Source organism: Myxocyprinus asiaticus, chromosome 44 (genome assembly GCF_019703515.2).
Source record: "Myxocyprinus asiaticus isolate MX2 ecotype Aquarium Trade chromosome 44, UBuf_Myxa_2, whole genome shotgun sequence".
NCBI classification, from domain to species: domain Eukaryota; kingdom Metazoa; phylum Chordata; class Actinopteri; order Cypriniformes; family Catostomidae; genus Myxocyprinus; species Myxocyprinus asiaticus.
Genome location: NC_059387.1, coordinates 11,601,875 through 11,619,459, shown reverse-complemented (window position 1 = coordinate 11,619,459; position 17,585 = coordinate 11,601,875). Strand labels below are relative to the sequence as shown.

The window sequence follows — 17,585 nt, the reverse complement described above, 5'->3', positions numbered from 1 at the left end:
CTTGACCAACTGTTTTGGAGATTTCGGTGTTCCCTGATTCAAGTAGATAGGAGCTGTACTTTCATGACTGGAAATAGCTGCCCGGGAGCGTTCCAAAAATGGCTGTGAAGTGACCTGACTTGCCTAAAGGCACTTTGGTTGTAAGGGATGGGATTTGGATTGTGTAATCAGATTACAAAACCCAAGTAGCTAACTTGTAATAACATTGCATTTTAAAATGTATGTAATCAGATTACTTTTTATTTTTATGGATTACATTATTACATTTTGATTACTTTATCTATTAGCCAATAGTAATAACTAGTGCATAATTTATTGATTATGCTCCTAAAAAAAAAAACGGTCTAAGAGAGAACCTGAAATATGTGTGATAGACAAGTAGCTCTGTTTAAAGTAAAACAATTCATTTTAATTGATTTAATTCATGTTGCAGAAGTGTTTCAATAAATCATTACACTTTTCTCCAAGCGTTCTCTGTTTATTTATTTATTTATTTTATAAAAAATAAAAACAATAAAGCTTTACAGTTTTGCAGTGAGCTTCACACAGTGAGCGGGGAGCAAGCAGAGCAAGAATTTGAGTGGAGAGGAGAAATCTCTGAAAATGTACCTTGGATAGTGAATTAATAATAATAATCAAAAAAAGTAATTTACAGTAAACACACATTTGCACTATTGGACTTTTGACTCCAAATCTTATAGTTACTCAAATATACCCCTTGTGACAATGTCCCCGTGTGACAACTAGCTCCTGGTCTCTCCTGTTTTGTATTGCCTCGAAGCCAGCAAAGCACAGATGATGATGTTGGGTCCTTGCTGAACAGTGACACTGATTGTGGCATGTTGACCAGTGATATTCCCAGGGGTGGACTTAGCACTAGGCGAAGTAAGACGACTGCTTATGGCCCCCTGAAACAAAGGGCCGCATAACAATACAAATGCGGGCGGCCCCGGGTGGCAAAAACGTTCAAGAGGAACCCACCATCACCACTGCATTTCCTTTGCTGTGTGCCTTACCAATCGTTTTGAAAGTATGAGCCTTGGAGATGTGTATAGTGTTTCAAGAATATTTTTTAAATCACGAAACATGTCTGCTTAGGAAAATTAAGTATTATTCAAATGGTTGTGTTAATTGTTCTGAGAATATTGACCTTAGTTTGGAGAAATGTGAAAAATCTGTAAACATATTCCTCTACTTCCATCTAGTAGTCAGTAAGTAGGCCTGTTGAAGTATGGAAGTATGCAATTCATACTACCGAGTAAGTGAATGTTACCTGAACTCACACTCATGTGCGAGACTGCAAGTGACAAATGCTGCACGGACAGATTAGACTCCACTGGCTGTGTGTTTTGACACCCCTGATGTAGAGGGTGAAGTGGAATTCAGATAGATAGGAATTTGACATATAATAACCAGAAACATTATTCATTTGAAAAGGTTATGTGCTGCTTAGAGTTTTTGCCGAATTGGAGGTGTCAGAACAAACACTTTGGTAATGGTATACTACCATACTACTCTTATGTCTGCTATAGACTGACAGCAGAAGTAGTATGAGCAGTATGTGAAGTATGCCATTGAGAACTCAGCCCATGAAAAACATGTCACCGTTGTCACATTGTGAACAACTAAATCACATTGTTAACCCAACTGGTCATTTCACATGTGCAGTCCAATTTATTTTTATTTTATTTTATTTTTTTATGGCAAAGATTTGCAAATTATAATTTTTTTAATGCAATTGATACAATTTTAATTTTTCAGCTTCACAATGTGATTTGTCTTTATTCCTTGCTTTAAAAACATATAATTTTAAAGGTGCACTCAGTAATTTTGTATGCATGTCATCTTGGACACTGACACCTAGTGGTGTGGATGCAGCATCATTCAAAATTAGTAGTTTTCAGTTACAGATTGTAGAAATTCACTATTCACAGTAAGGCATGATTAATTTAATCCATGAGTGAAAGTGTCCAGTAACAGGGTGGTTATTGAGATTAAGCGAGTAGTATTCAGCAGGTCATGTGATCCTAAAATGACAGCCCCCATGAGGGTGCCCCTCCCCCATGTAGGTTAAAACTGATGTGATTCAAGTCTTCATCTCATGTAAGTGCTCATGATTTTATACACATTTCAAAATTACTATTAATTTCTTTAGAAGTAAAACGCTTTTATTGAGAACAAAATTACAGAGTGCACCTTTAAGCCTGAGTTGCAAATAAATGAAAAAAAAAAACTTTTTGATAATTTTTCATACAGTAACACTGGCAACAACAGGGTTGAATTATTGACTTTAAAGTATGCAGTCAACAAATGTGTGTAAAATGTGAGAAAATGGATTGAGATTATTTACTTCTCTTCCCGCAATGTGGTAGAAATAGTTCAGATTCTTGGGTGTCACAATTTTAAGCAATGCTATTTATTTGTAATTTTTTAAAATAGGAATTTCATACGATAACAGAGTTGCTCTCAAAATGTGGAATAAAATAAACATATATACTTTTAAATAGTTTTGACATTTTTCCTACAATAAACTGAATACCAGTTCAATAGCTTAAGGCAAAATTATGAGTTGTGATCTTAATTTTTGCTAAAAGTCAAAACAGGCCAAAATCACAGTTTTAAGAGGGAGAAATAGATATTTGATGTTTGAAACAGACTACTTCTCATGCTGCGTAAATCTTATGTTAGATTACAGTTGATCTTACATATAATATATAACATGTAACATATATCACAAAAAAATAAATAAATAAAAAATTAAAAACATAAAAAAAATGTGTGCTAATGATTAAAAAAAAAAGAAAAGTAATGGGACACAAAAGTGTACTCTATTCATGAAAAATTACTTCTATTAATTTGAAAAATACTGTTTTAGAAGAAAAATGTACTGTGAGCACACAAAAAATCTCAAAGCCTAAGATTTACACATTTTAATTTCATAATTAAATTCCATCAAATTGAACTGTGTAAAGTTGTCTAAATTAAATGAATAAAAATTAAAATATTATTTTATTTTTTGCTATATATTTCTCAATTCAATTTGACTTAAAATTGTTATTATTTATTATTTGAGTGTGCAATACTTTCATATTTCATTTCCAGATGTGATATAGCTGCTGCTTGAAGTCTGTAGTGTCCCCTGGAGATAGTTACTTCTCCACTAGATACTTGTGGGCAATCTGATAAGAGAAAATACACAGTGCAGGCAAAGGCCACACCTTTACACCTTATGAATAATTATGAGGATTCAACATATCGATAGACATTCACTCATTATTGTTCTCAAATTTAATGTGACCATTTAAGCGCCTTTGTTTTACTCGGCTAACAAATAGCAAGTTGGTTTTAATAAAAGGATGGTTAATTGGTTAATACATTTCACATTTAGATGACCTAAAATGTTTAATATAAAAAATACATTACTGATTACAATTTTGGTCGTAGAGTTTGTAATTATACCAGATTACATTTCGTAAGTCTACCCAACACGAAGGGTGAATGAATGCTTGTGCAGTCAGTTCTTTTGATAGGCTGCAATTGAAAAAAAAAAAACAAAAAGGGTAAATTATCAATAAGCACTGACATGTTCTTTACATATAACACGATCCAAAAGTTGATGTCACCATGTGGAAAACCATAGAATTACATTCATAATGCAATAGAGATGTGTATTTTCTTTTCTATTTTTTTAATTAACAAATAAAATTTGCAATAACAAGAATTGGATCATTTCAGGCAGTCAGGGCATTGATGCTATAGCAATAAGTATTTCTTTTCCAGTACAGTCAAAGCATAACAACAATATATGATTTTAATAGAAATACTTTAGCATAACCATAATGTAAGAGTATACATAATCTGTATAGATATGTGGTTAAAAGAGAAAAGAAAAACATTTGAGAAAACATACCTTTCAAAGCAAATGCCAAGGTAAATAAGAAAACTTTAGAAACACATTTAATTCAGAAAGAAATTTGTATAAATTAAATCAATTAAATTAGTAAATTACATTTTCCTTGCTTCGAAAGCAAAATGTTACTGTTACAGTGGGAAATGGCACACATAAGGAATGGCCGGTCCTTAAAGAAAAATAATGAACTTGAGCAGTTAGTCTGAATATTTTACACATAACGTTCAACTAGAAATTCTACCTACTACTGAAAACTAGCAATACATTTTGTATATTTTACACTGAAATCATATTTTTACTTGCTGCGCACTAAAAACATTTTTAACAGAATACCCTTCCCCTTTAAAATACACATCCATTCTCGACACACACTTCCATGCTTCAGACATACACAGACAAGTACACATACATACGAAGGACAAAGTCTTTTTAAATAAGCAAAAATAGCACCATGAAAGAAATGATTAATCAAAACAGGCAAGAACACAGCTGCTATTGCTACAAAAGCCTTTGCATACATTAAACTTCAGCAGAGATATAATCCACCATGCAATAATACCCCACTGGCCTTTGGTGTGACATCTTTAGATTCATATATTCAATAACAGGAGGTTCTTGTGTTAGTAGTTCATACTTAAGACCACTGCTCACGTTATGTTGGTTCCCAAGCAAACATTTTGCTCTTGACACCTTTGCATGAAGTGATGCACGTTCATTATTCTCACATGTCAACACAGAGCCATTGTGCAATGACAAATGGGAGAACTAGTCACTTATCCAATGAAAATGTTACAGTTGATTTAGAGAAGGACTTAAAGTACTGTGCAAAAGTTTTAGGCACTTGTGAAAAATGTTGCATAGTGAGGATGTCTTCAAAAATAATGCCATAAATAGTTTTCATTAATCAATTAACATCATACAAAGTCCAGTAAACATAAAAAAGCTAAATCAATATTCGGTGTGACCACCTTTGTCTTTAAAACAGCCCCAATTCTCCTAGGTACACCTGGATACAGTTTTTCTTGGTTGTTGGCAGAAAGGATGTTCCAAGCTTCTTGGAGAATTCACCACAGTTCTATCTATCTATTTCGGCTGTCTCAATTGCTTCTGTCTCTTTATGTAATCACAGACTGACTCGATGATGTTGAGATCCAGGCTCTGTGGGGGCCATGACATCTGTTGTAGAGCTCCTTGTTTTAATTCTATTCAATTCTATTTGCAAAGGGAATGTTGAAATCTAAAATGGATATTTCCTATTGATACACTAAAAGCAGAATATATAAATATAATGCACCTAAGACTTTTGCACAGCACTGTATATTATTTTCCTGCATGTTGCCAGAAGTGCCTTGAAAACAATAGCTAAAACAGTAAGGCCACATTTACACAAATCCATTTCCGTTTAAAGACTAGAACTGCATTTTCCTCCACCTAAAATGCTCTCCATTACCACATCATTTAGAAAATGATGACATTTGGGAACTGAAAATGGATTAGTGTGGATGTGGCCTCAGTTTTTACATTCAAAGAACTAGTCATGATAAACCAGAAATCTGGGATGTATCATCTTTTTCTTTCTTCTAAAAAGCAATCGAGGTATGGCCACAATACAGAAAATTAGAACTCCATATAAATCCATTTGAATAATAAAGCACATTTAAATTAGAAAAAAAATATATATTTTTGAAGTGGCTGAAATAAACACCAGCAATACATGTATAAATACGCAGAAAAGCAAACTAAGAAAAAAAAGTTACTGGACTGATACACATTACATATTTTCAAGATGACAATAGAAACATGTATTTTTCTGGTTATGACTCGAACAGTGGGCATGAGTACACAAGCTGTCCAAAAGGACACATTTTGGATTTACATATCCCATATGAAAAGCATAAGATTGTCATTGTACATACTTTGGCCACATGCAATGTTGCTGTGGCATTTTGACCTTCCATTAGCAAGACGGAGAGCAAATGTCAAAGTGTCATTTCTCTAACTTGCTGCTCACATAAGCAATACAATGTAGGGTCTCTTTCCCATCTTGCTAGCCGCCTCTCTAATTCCAAAATGATCAGACACAAATGGGATCAGTGGAGCTCTGCCAGTATGGGTGATAAGTGCAAGTCACATTCACAACTGGACATCCAGGCATCAAGAACTGAAGTACACAAAATGGCTGCAGCCAAAATAACTTCCTGTTTACGTATCATTTAGTCCACTGATGCTGCCAAGTAGCTGGGTAAAGTTAGGGAACATTAAGTCTCTAAACAAAATAAAATAAATAAACAATAATAACAACTCGGGTACAACTGTCACTAACTGGAGTAACAAAAGCCCAATCGTCACTGTACTTATTATTACATTATTATGTTAAAACTAATAATGGACACCATTCTTTTATTTTTATTTATTTTTTGCTGTTTTTAAGAAAGCATCCAAAATTAGGTTTAGTTTATGATGTGCTGGGTTCATTTTTTTTCTAAAACCAATGAATGAAGCAATAGTGTCCTGTGCTTCAACAGACACACAGGAGATTTCAGCCTAAAGTAGACAATACAGCATGTGGCATAGCCTAAGAAATCAACCATAACAGACATTCCTGATCCTTATTCTAGCAACAACCCCACATCTGACGCACAAACACAAGGAAATATCGCAGATGGGGATTAGTTGGCAATAGGGCAAAATATAGACATCCAGATACATATGTAAAACCTAAGAGAATATCATCAGAGAGACTATAAAATGCAACATCTTTCACGGATCCGTTTGGCCAGACTTTTCCTCTTCTTCTTGCCGTTTTTCTCCTTGCTGTCCTCCATCTTCCTGGCACGAATTTCCCTCATAAGGTCAAAGAAAACCTGCAACAAAGACAGTACAGTTTTCTGGAAAATGCTTCACTAATTTTGTTTCCAGTACTAAATATTTAACTTCTCAATAAAAACACACTTAAAACGATTTAAAAGGTTTTCTGAGAAGCAAAATTGCCATGGTTAGATTCATGTCTGCAAAAATAAAAACATTTTGCCAAGGGATATTCAAGATATATTCTTTGAAAACAAGTTCATATCTTAATAACTAATGTTTCTTCATGGTGCAGCATCTAACCTTTGGGCACGTGACATTTACAGTCTTCTCTCTTATAATACAGTTTCTCGTACCGTTAAACGCAGTAATCACGTGTCTGGATGGTGAAAAGTATATGGTAATTGTATGCAGATGAGGATAAGCATAGTAAAAACAGGCATTGTATGCTCCATATATGTTTATTTTGGGGAGGAGACGGGGTGGGGAATGAATCACGTGCATGTACGCACAATCTTCCGCTAGCTGGGATTTATTAAGGGAACTATGCGCTGGTTCTGGCATACGTTCGGTTTAATAAATCAGAATTTTTTGTGCGTACGCAAAATCTGACTTGTGCTTACGCACACTTTTAGGGAGAAATCTAAGCAGAGTTTTATACATGAGGCCCCAGGTCTCGTGGAACAGACGCATGTAGAGTTATCACTCTTTTTCTCCGTTTCAATCATCTGAAAACTGTTTCCAAGAATAATGTCGTCTACGAGAATGATGCAAATGATCTCCGTTCATCTCACTGTGAGTTAAGTTCGCTTTATTTCCGCACGGTTGGCATGCATTGTGAATGCAACTCTGCAGGTTCAGTAATATATATCTTTGTATTAAAGAAACAAAGACGAAAGTGATTAAATCAAAGTAATACAAAACACGTTCGCCTTAAACCTAAAATTGAGTTCTATTTTATTTTCTTTAGGCAGCATTAACTGTATTACCAACACGCAATACAAACAAATACAAAATTCGATAAGAACACACATTTGGCACAAGGGAATTTATTAGACTTATTTTTTTAATTATTATTGTATTTACATTTATAATTGTCTTCAGTTCTTAATCTGTAGGCTATTCGTAATTTTTCACCTGTTGTCGTTGACTGTGTGATGGCAAATGGGCCGTTGGAGACGGTAAGTGTTTGGATTTGGGGAGGCGGTTAAATAAGATTTTTTGATCACTTCGTTATTTTAATTGCTTTTTTAGTTTAGTTTAAAATGTAATCTGAATTTAGAAATGTCTTTTGTTTATGTTTTTCCATGTTTCAATAAATGAATAACATTTTTAAAGCAAAATCAATAAAGCAAAAAAATTCACCGACCCTTGGCAGGGGGGGCTGACGATGTAATCTGATAATCGCAATTATCGCTAAAATATTTTTTTACATATTGCCCAGCCCTAGTAGAATACAGATAAAAGAATGATGATAAGAGAGGCATATCTTACTATGGGCAGACGTGTGAATGGCTTTCGGCTGCAGATGGCACATGACTGAATGGGCACTTAAAAGTATTTGAGTAGAATTGATTCCTTTTGTAGAATAATCTTTTTTTTTTTTTTTTTTTTTTAAATCAAATGACATGTTCTTGATAAATACCTCTACGTGGACGATAGTACAGATGTAGATACATTTTCACCAGCTCGGTAATATAACTCTACATGTCAGTGTGTATCTTGACTGATCTTAACTGACTGAACAGGAATTAGCTGTCATCCTCTAAGTAGATGTAGCTCCAGGTCACACCTACCGATGAAGTGGACCAATGGCAGTAAGGTGTTTAGTAAGACATTTTCCTGAAGGTTTGCACTGGCGACCTGTTACAAACCACCGAAACGAACTCAAAAACGTATGAAGTGTACCGGGGCCTTTAGACAGTTTACACAATAGTTAGTTGACTTGAACTAACAATGAGCAGCACTTGTACAGCATTTACTCATTGTAGAGCCGAGGAGGGCGGGGCCGGGCTGGAATGACGCATGCCCGGTCCCCAATCAGCCTGATGGGGCGTGCGAGGGATAAAGGCGGCCGGGGACGACAGTTCGAGAGAGAGAGAATGACAGGCAGCTGTACTGTGTGTTTATAGTTGTGTGTTTTTGTTTAAGTTGTTTATTAAATTATTATTTAAATTGTCAAGCCGGTTCTCGCCTCCTCCTTTCCACTGAACCCCCTTACGCTGGTGCCGAAACCCGGGAAGGAGGAGGGATTCCCGTCGCAGAGTCCTCGACACTGCCGTCCACCCAGGGGAGCGCCGCTGCCATCCGACGGGGGACAGAGTAGCCCGACCACCCGGACGCGGGGAACGGCCGCCGTCCGCGAGGCGAGTGGGGACGGGACTCCCCGACCGCCTGGAGCGAGGGAGCCTCTGCCGGGGGCAGAGGAGTGCCCTGCCGTCCCCCGGGAACGCGGAGGGGTCGAGAGAAGACCGCCGTCCGCGGGGGGAGGAGGGAAGCGACTCCCTGACCGCCTGGAGTGGTAGGGCCGCTGCCAGGGGCGGAGGAGTGTCCCCACGGGATGCCGGGAACGCGGAGGGGCGTTCTGTCCGCTGGGGGTCAGAGGTCTGACTCCGGTCCGCCCAGGGAGGAGCGGCTGCCGTCCGCCTGAGAGGGTGGAGTAGTGATCGAGGACCACGCGACGGCGCATCAGAGAACCGGTGAGTTTCTTTTTCTCTCTCTCCTCTCTCTCTCTCTCTCTGTCGCTCCGTGTTGGCCTTTCCCTCGCCATTTTGTTTTGTTGTTTTTCCCCTCCTGTCTCCTCCCAGGTCAAGGAAGGCGGGGATGACCCGCCGGCAGTCGGGGCGCAAGGCACGCCCCCCCCGGAGAGGAAGGGGGGGATGTACGTCATGCCGGGGGCTCCCCGGCCTGAGGCAACGCCGGGAGGAGTGTAGAGCCGAGGAGGGCGGGGCTGGGCTGGAATGACGCACGCCCGGTCCCCAATCAGCCTGATGGGGCACGCAAGGGATAAAGTCGGCCGGGGACGACAGTTCGAGAGAGAGAGAGAATGACAGGCAGCTGTACTGTGTGTTTATAGTTGTGCATTTTTGTTTAAGTTGTTTATTAAATTATTATTTAAATTGTCAAGCCGGTTCTCGCCTCCTCCTTTCCACTGAACCCCCTTACACTCATCTTGCCAAATGTTCATTACTACATATACTAAAACATTTTCTTGAAACTAAAAGTTGTATAATTTAATAGTTACAGCATTACAACCCAACAATAAACAATACTTTATTTGTAAATTGACCACAATTAATAAATGCTGTAAAAATACTACCCATTACACAAACTAATGTTAACAAAGAGAGCCTTAAATGTTAAGTGTTGCCATAGCAATTTTAGTCTGACGTTAAAAGTAAAAAAGGCAGGTTAAGCAGATAAAGAATTCATCTTAGGGGTTCACAGCTGTTTAACTTTACTCTGAGTTTACAGTTTGTTATTTCAGTAATACTGACCTTGTCTACGTTGGCTCGGGTCTTTGCAGACGTCTCCACGTAGCACACCCCCCACTGATCAGCTCTGGCTTTGGCCTCATCAGTGCTAACCTGCCTCCTGTCTTCCAGATCTGACTTATTCCCCACTAACAAAAAGGGGACATTCTCGTCTTCTTTCACCCGCAGAATCTGCTCTCTGAGTGAACAAGGTAACCTTTAAACAACTTGCTCCAACTACGTAAATGCTAAGAACACCTTTGCTAGTCTATTGTGTCAAAAGTGCTCCAAAATGCAAAATGTGCAAAAACAAATCTGGCTTTGTAGGTTTACAAAAATAAAGAGTTCAGGGCATTTACAAGTTCGTCATTCATTGAAGAGGGACATTTAAAATCGATACAGCTCTTTTAATCAACTTCGGAAGCATCTGCTCTCATCAGGAGAACAATAAATTACCTGAAATCAGCAGTCGCTGCAAAAGATTCTAGTTCAGTAATGGAGAAGACACAGAGGAATCCTTCCCCGCTGCGGAAGTAGTTATCCCTGATGGCTGCATAATCCTCCTGACCTGCTGTGTCCAAAATATCTATCTGGACTTCCTCTCCATCCAGAACCACCTTCTTCCTGTAACTATCAGCTTTTGTGGGCTCATAGTCTTCCACAAACTGAGGGAAAGAAGAGAACAACGTTATCTCAAAGAGAAGAGCAGCCACGTACTATCTTCAAACTAACACAAAGGAAAAAGCTCCAACTACCTAATACAAAGAAACAGTTTATAAACACCACCTGCAGATGACAAGTGACCAACTGGCCATTTGATTGGCTTGGGTTCCCTACTGGGAAAAAAACACAAAAAAAAAAAACAGGCCATACCTGAAAGGTAGTCAAGCTGTTTTTTGGGATATGGTTTTTGGTTTGTTTCTAGCCCAAGGTGGTCTACCAGCTCTAACTAACTTGGTGAGCCAACAAAGTTAAAATCAGTTCCACCACCTGATCAACCATCTAGACCAGCTTAAACCAGCTATCATACATGACCAATTTCAACAAGCAAGAAATGTAAAATCAGCTACCATCAGAAGCTGGTTTTAGCTGGATTTTCCAGAACTTTCACGATCGTCAGGTTTACTCAATCCTTCCATGTTCACATTACTCAAACAACTCATGTAACCAAGGAAACTTAAATTAACTGAGTTAATTCAACTAAAACAATTGTATTGTCAGCTTTACTTAATACATTTGCTTTGGGACAACATGAATATTTTTTGGTTTGATTAACTGAAACTTGGCAGAGTATTTCTAGTCTTAGCATTCTTTCCATGGGACTCGACAGGGAGATTAAATGTTAAACGTAAGTGTTATTTTATTTGTCACTGTGCAAGATGAATAAAAAGGGGAAGACTTGTTAGGGTTTAATGTTATGCTGTAGTTTGAGGTTACCATCATGGTGAAGAGTGGAGCTTGAGCCTAAGTTGAGGACCAATACATTTTAAACATTCTACATTTTGCTTAATCCGTTGAGCAATAGCTGGGCTAACTAAAGCATAGTGACCAAGTAGCATGCAGTAGCATTTCCAACATTTTCTGTCACTAGCTAATATATCACTACAAGAGTTTCATTTGAGTTATTTTGACATAAATTTTATTGGGTTTACTTGATTCAATTAGGTTCCCTCTAGTTTAAGTATTTAAATTGAAATTACATGGTAATTTAATTTAAGAAAACTCATTTAAAACATGTGGAACCACTGTCCATGACTAAATCAAGTTCAGCCAGACAGTTAATTTTCTGTGTACTGTCTATTTGTCTGTTATGTCTTATTTAAACTCCAAACCAAAAACACATCTCATTAAAGCTATAACTATATATTTTCCTCACCTCGTCATACATGAACTGCAAAGTTAGAGCCGACTTTCCCACACCGCCGCTTCCGACCATGATCACCTTGTGAAGAGCCAGCGAGTTCTGCCCTTTTGGCTTGGCTGCTGCCATGGTAACTGTTGCTATGGGGTGGGGTTGAGAGGGAAGTTGTGGGTTTTGTAGAAGATCGGCTTCTGCCCGGCAGAGTTTGGGTCAGGGAGGTCAAGAAGATGCTGAAGGTTACAGGAGTGACCGGTCAGGGTGGGAGATAGTTCGAGAGAGGACCAAGTACCACCCAGTATGTACCTGGAGGAAGCAAAATCAAACCTGTTGGTTATGTTCTACTTGGAGTTCATTCCAGTAACTTTTAATATCTCATTTAAAACAAGACAACCAAGATCCAGCTTCTCAACCAAACACTGTATTAATGTTACAGGCTTGTTCAGCTAAAGCATTTGAATGTGAATTACATTTACTTACATCTCTGGTACAGCAATGTGCCACACTGAACAAGGCCATATGAAGTTATGAACCAAAGAACCAAGTAGGGAGTTGTTTATTCCCCTACCTGAAAGTTGGAAAGCATGCAAGGTGATTCTAATCTGAAAAGGGATTATGTCCAATAGCTTTCTGCTTTTATCACAAGAAATAAAAATACGAAAAAGGCAGCTTGTTGCATTGTCCACAGACTTCTACTCTAAACAACTTGCTTATGAACTTAAAGCAGTGCGGAGTCGACTGATTTAAGAGTCCTCACAAGTATTAGCTGTGACAGAAAAAATCCCTGTGCATTTGCAAACAGCTCTAATGGTCCATAAGTCTTTTCAGTCAATGTAATTACATCACCGTTTTTACTTCAAGCCACCAGTGTATTTAAAAGGTTAACCATTTAATTTCTGTGCAACTTGTAGCACCAAATGGAACAGAGTCTAGATCTGGAAGTAAAAAGCCAAAAAAAAAAAATTTCCCTTTAGGGGCATAGATTATTAACAATAATTTGCAAACCTATAAAGTCAGACCTATACTGTGAGCTACGAGGATGTTAACTGATGGTATATGCTTCTGTTGAAGCCATAAGTCCGCATTGTTGCTTTTATTTTATTTTTTTCATTTTTTTATAGCGGAATTCCTGGTGAAGAACTAAAGGCTCACAAAAGTGCTCAGCACCGACCGCCCACTCCCATGACGCACTGTGAATGACGTAATTTAATCTCTCTAAACTCTCAAACTACCTCTATATTTGTTATCTGGGCCCATATTCACAAAGATTTTTAACTTACCACTAGGAATTCTCTAAAGAGTTCCTAGCTAAGAGTTTTTGCTTAAAAGCTATTCACATACCTACTAAGAGCAAGCTTTACTAAGGAAATCTTAATGTAAGGGTAAGGCAGAGTTGACGTCGTTGCTATGGATGATGCCACATTTTATTAGCACACTCTTTTAAATCGGCCAAAGTGATTGGTAGACAGGGAAGTGTTAATTGTCAGCAAATTCCACATATATATATATATATTATACACACACACACACACACACACACAGTTGAAGGCAGGAGTTTACATACACTTAGGCTGAAGTCATTAAAACTCATTTTTTAACCACTCCACAGAAGTCGTTTAGGACATCTAATTTGTGCATGACACAAGTAATTTTTCCAACAATTGTGTACAGACAGATTGTTTCACTATTAATTGACTATATCACAATTCCAGTGTTTACATACACCAAGTTAACTGTGCCTTTAAGCAGCTTGGAAAATTCCAGAAAATGATAGCCTTTAGGCAATACTTCTGATAGGCTAATTGGAGTCAACTGGAGGTGTACCTGTGGAGGTATTTTAAGGCCTACCTTCAAACTCAGTGTCTCTTTGCTTGATATTATGTGAAAATCAAAAGATATCAGCATAGACCTTTACACAAACAATTCGGTTTAAAAGACATGAATTGATCGACTATTGTGGATTACTTGTATACTGCCTAAATATGCCTTTTGGACTGTCAAACAGCCAGTAGCCTTATGGCACCCTGATGATTTTGATTCTATTTACCAAAAAGATTTGTTCATTAATTTGTTCATTGACCATTTCTTTAAGGTACACCTTTGTGCCTGTGGATGGTGCCAAATGACTGTCTTTCAAGTAATTGCATTGAACCAAAAGCATTCATTCACATCCAGAACAAGTCTAATATCCTTTATTAAAATTTGCATGTCTACAACTCAACTAGAGACTTCAGCATTGCAGAGTGTTTAAGTATCATAAGCATTTCCCCACAAATGACAACAAAGCAAATCTGCCTATCATGTTCTGAACTGCTGAACACGACTTCTTATCAAGCTATGCTAAAAATTACAACAGTATTAGCCTTAAAAATAATGAGTTTCAATAATGTCCATATGTCACTGTAATCTGTGGTCATCACTCACTTTTATTCATAATTAATCCGGCCCCTTTTCTTGTTGAGCTAGATTGACTAACTGAATGAACTACATGCAGCTCCTTTTGTTCATCCGGTCAGCAGATCATTCATGTACGAGACGACTGATTCATTTCATTCGTTTGCGAAAGAGTTTAACAGTACATTCAGTTCATTCACAAACGACATGACCAACTAGTTCAGAAAAGGGGCGTATTCGTCAGTGGGTGATATGCTCCTTCACAGCCCGCTCTCAAATGCTGTTGGCTGACACTTAAGTCTGTTTTAAAAAGTATTTTCCAACATAAATGGAATTTGTATGTCTACAAATGTATGAAGACACTTCAAAATAGAGTTTAAACACCATAACAGTTTTCACCACAAATGGCTGGTCTTAATGTTTACCAAGACAGAGGAAAAGTTCAAGAAAAGCCTGATAATGTCTTACACTGTGCATTAAAGCACAACATTAACATCTGTAATTATTGTAATTTTAAATGTATGGTCTTCAGTCATTTTTACACATTCATAAATTGGGGATTTTTTGTGTGTGTGTGTACCTATAAACTTGTCTAAGTGCATTTCACCCCTTTCTCTACTTGTTGAATGCCATTAACTCACATATCGAACTGAATGAATGACAAGCCTCCTCTCGTTCAGTCAGTCAGCAGATCTTCATTCACAAGCGAGAAGTTGTTCATTTCGTTCACGAACGAGTTTACCAGCACAATCAATTCGTTCATGAACATCACCTCTCATCTTGTTCAGGCTCAAAAGACCAACAAGTACTAGTTCAGTGAAATGGCATATTCGTTCAGTGGGTGAAACCAATGACATGTTCCTTCACAGTCCGCACTCGAATGCTATTGGCTCATGCTATAATCAGTTTTTACAGGCATGAAATGCCAACAACGCAGTCTCGCGCTTCAAACTAGAGCTCAATGGCTTCGAAAGGGAAAGATGTCAGTGAACGAGAAATATGAGGCCGTGTACGGAGGCGTACAAGAATGATACGTTCACTTAAAGATTCGTTCAAAAAGATCGGTTCATTCACTAACTAAGCATCACTACCAGCCTGTTCGGAATGCTCAAACGAACGAGCAATGTTTTGATAGAAAATTGTGAAAAAACTATTGCACTGTGAAATCAATCTACGAAAGGCTTTATATATATATATATATATATATATATATATATATATATATATATATATATATATATATATATTTCATTGCATATTGACTTGTGGTAGGAAAATTTAACATTGAAAAATTACAAACATAACCTTTGAAAGTCCTTGGTACCAATTTAGTTGACAGCAGCAAATAAATATGTATTACTGCATGTCATGTCACATTGTGATGAGGCAGATCTACAAAACAGTAAGCAATAGTTAGGCTCAATCAATCTAAAGCATGAATCTGGAACTGCCCAACCAAGAGAAATCTATAACACATCATACACATTTGTGGTGACTGTCAGATGAACTATAACTGATCGAAGTATAGGGAATAATTATTCATAACACATCTAAGAACTAAGCCAGGTGTAATGTATTCATTATAAGTGCATGTGTGCTTGTGTGTACTAATAATGCATACATTATCTACATCAGATGCATGTGTCAAGGCTGGGTCTGCTAAACACGACAACAGCATCCACATTTAGAAAGAAACTGTCTGTAAGTTTCAACCCATCACAAATGTTAAAGGCATAAGGTACTTATGACCTGATCAGTAATCATGTCAAGTCATGTTTTCACTTGCTCCGGTTTCCCCAACAGGTCCAAAAACATGCAGGTTAAGTGAATTGGAGACTTTAAATTGCCCAGTAGGTGTGAGTGAGAGTCCCCCAGCCACTGGGGGTTGCGTCAGGAAGGGCATCCAGCGTAAAACCTGTGCCAAGTCAAATATGTGGATCACGGATGGTCCGCTGTGGTGATCCCTAATGGGAGCAGCTGAAAGAAGTCATGTTTTCACTAATAGTTACCATGGTTTTGGGACGTGTACCATGGTAGTTCCATAACTGTGCCATGTTAATACCATTGTGTAAGGATGACAGTCATTCAGTACCATGGTATATATCAAAATACAATGGAATTTCCATGTTACCATCACAGTACCATGGTACCGCCCAAGTACTTTCAGATTTAGTGTCAGATGTACTGTCTGCCCTCCCACAGACGAACACAAACTAGCTGGACGGCGGCTAGCCATCATCACACTCACTGCATGGGTAATGTTCATTAGCTTGTATGTACTAGCAGACAGTCTGACTGTTACAATACAGTCCCAGCAGACATTAATACGCTAGAAATGTATTAAATATCTCTCCCGATCCTTCATATACCTTCATATAGAGCTGGATCTTACCTGTGTATCTGCTCGTTCAGCTAAAGGTAATCTGGAGACACAAGGACTCTAGGGAAAGGGGGAAATTCCTCTTCCCTACTCTTTCCCTCTCTGTTACAGCAGCCACCACATTTCGTGTAATGTCATCAGATCAAACGTGCTCTCAAACTTCACTTCCGACAGTATTTACAGCGGGTATGAGCCGGTTGCTCAGGTCTTTGGTATGGCAGTCAGTGTCCATGGGCGTATAGAGCCGATGATGATCCCAATAGGCGGGTCACATGGATCCGCTTCAGTTTTCCATGTAGGGAAGCGCACGGCAGCTGTCTGCGCATGCGCTTAAAACTCCCGTCCTTCTCCCGCCTCAAGATTCATGTAGCGCGCTGATTAGAGGCACCCGACGCCACAGTTTATGACGCGAAATTAATTGAAACGCGCCAATTAAGCGGGAGAATTTCTTTGTGTTGTAGAAAGAACAGTTTTGAACAGGTATAGGTCTATGTAAAAGCTTCTCTTGAAATGTTTTTTTGTTTTGTTTTTTTGTTGTTGTTGTTGTTGTTGTGGTGGTGTCTGGTTTTCTCGATGATTTTTAGTAAAATCTTCTGAATAACTTCATGAATGAACCCTGAATTATTTAATTATTTGTCAAAATGGAGTCCCAGAGAGAAAGTGGTAATCAAATCAAACCAATGCACAAATATACAGCAATTATTCACAATGAAGTTCAGTTAAATACATGTTAAATACTGTTTTTTATCTTTCTTTTTTGTC

General features: G+C 38.0%; 1 protein-coding gene and 1 pseudogene across 1 annotated transcript; one reads left to right on the top strand and one right to left on the bottom strand.

Annotated features, from left to right (window-relative positions):
* Positions 1-3,361: 3,361 nt before the first annotated feature.
* Positions 3,362-17,068, bottom strand: LOC127434752 (ras-related protein Ral-A). The gene is made up of 5 exons (XM_051687705.1): positions 16,836-17,068; positions 12,068-12,355; positions 10,648-10,856; positions 10,216-10,390; positions 3,362-6,774 (listed from the first exon to the last, which is right to left on the bottom strand). The coding sequence occupies exons 2-5, from the start codon at positions 12,179-12,181 to the stop codon at positions 6,652-6,654; spliced, it is 621 nt and encodes a 206-aa protein (XP_051543665.1). The 5' UTR covers positions 12,182-12,355; positions 16,836-17,068; the 3' UTR covers positions 3,362-6,651.
* Positions 16,518-17,585, top strand: part of LOC127434218 (mediator of RNA polymerase II transcription subunit 1-like) — a 15,549-nt pseudogene continuing 14,481 nt past the window's right edge.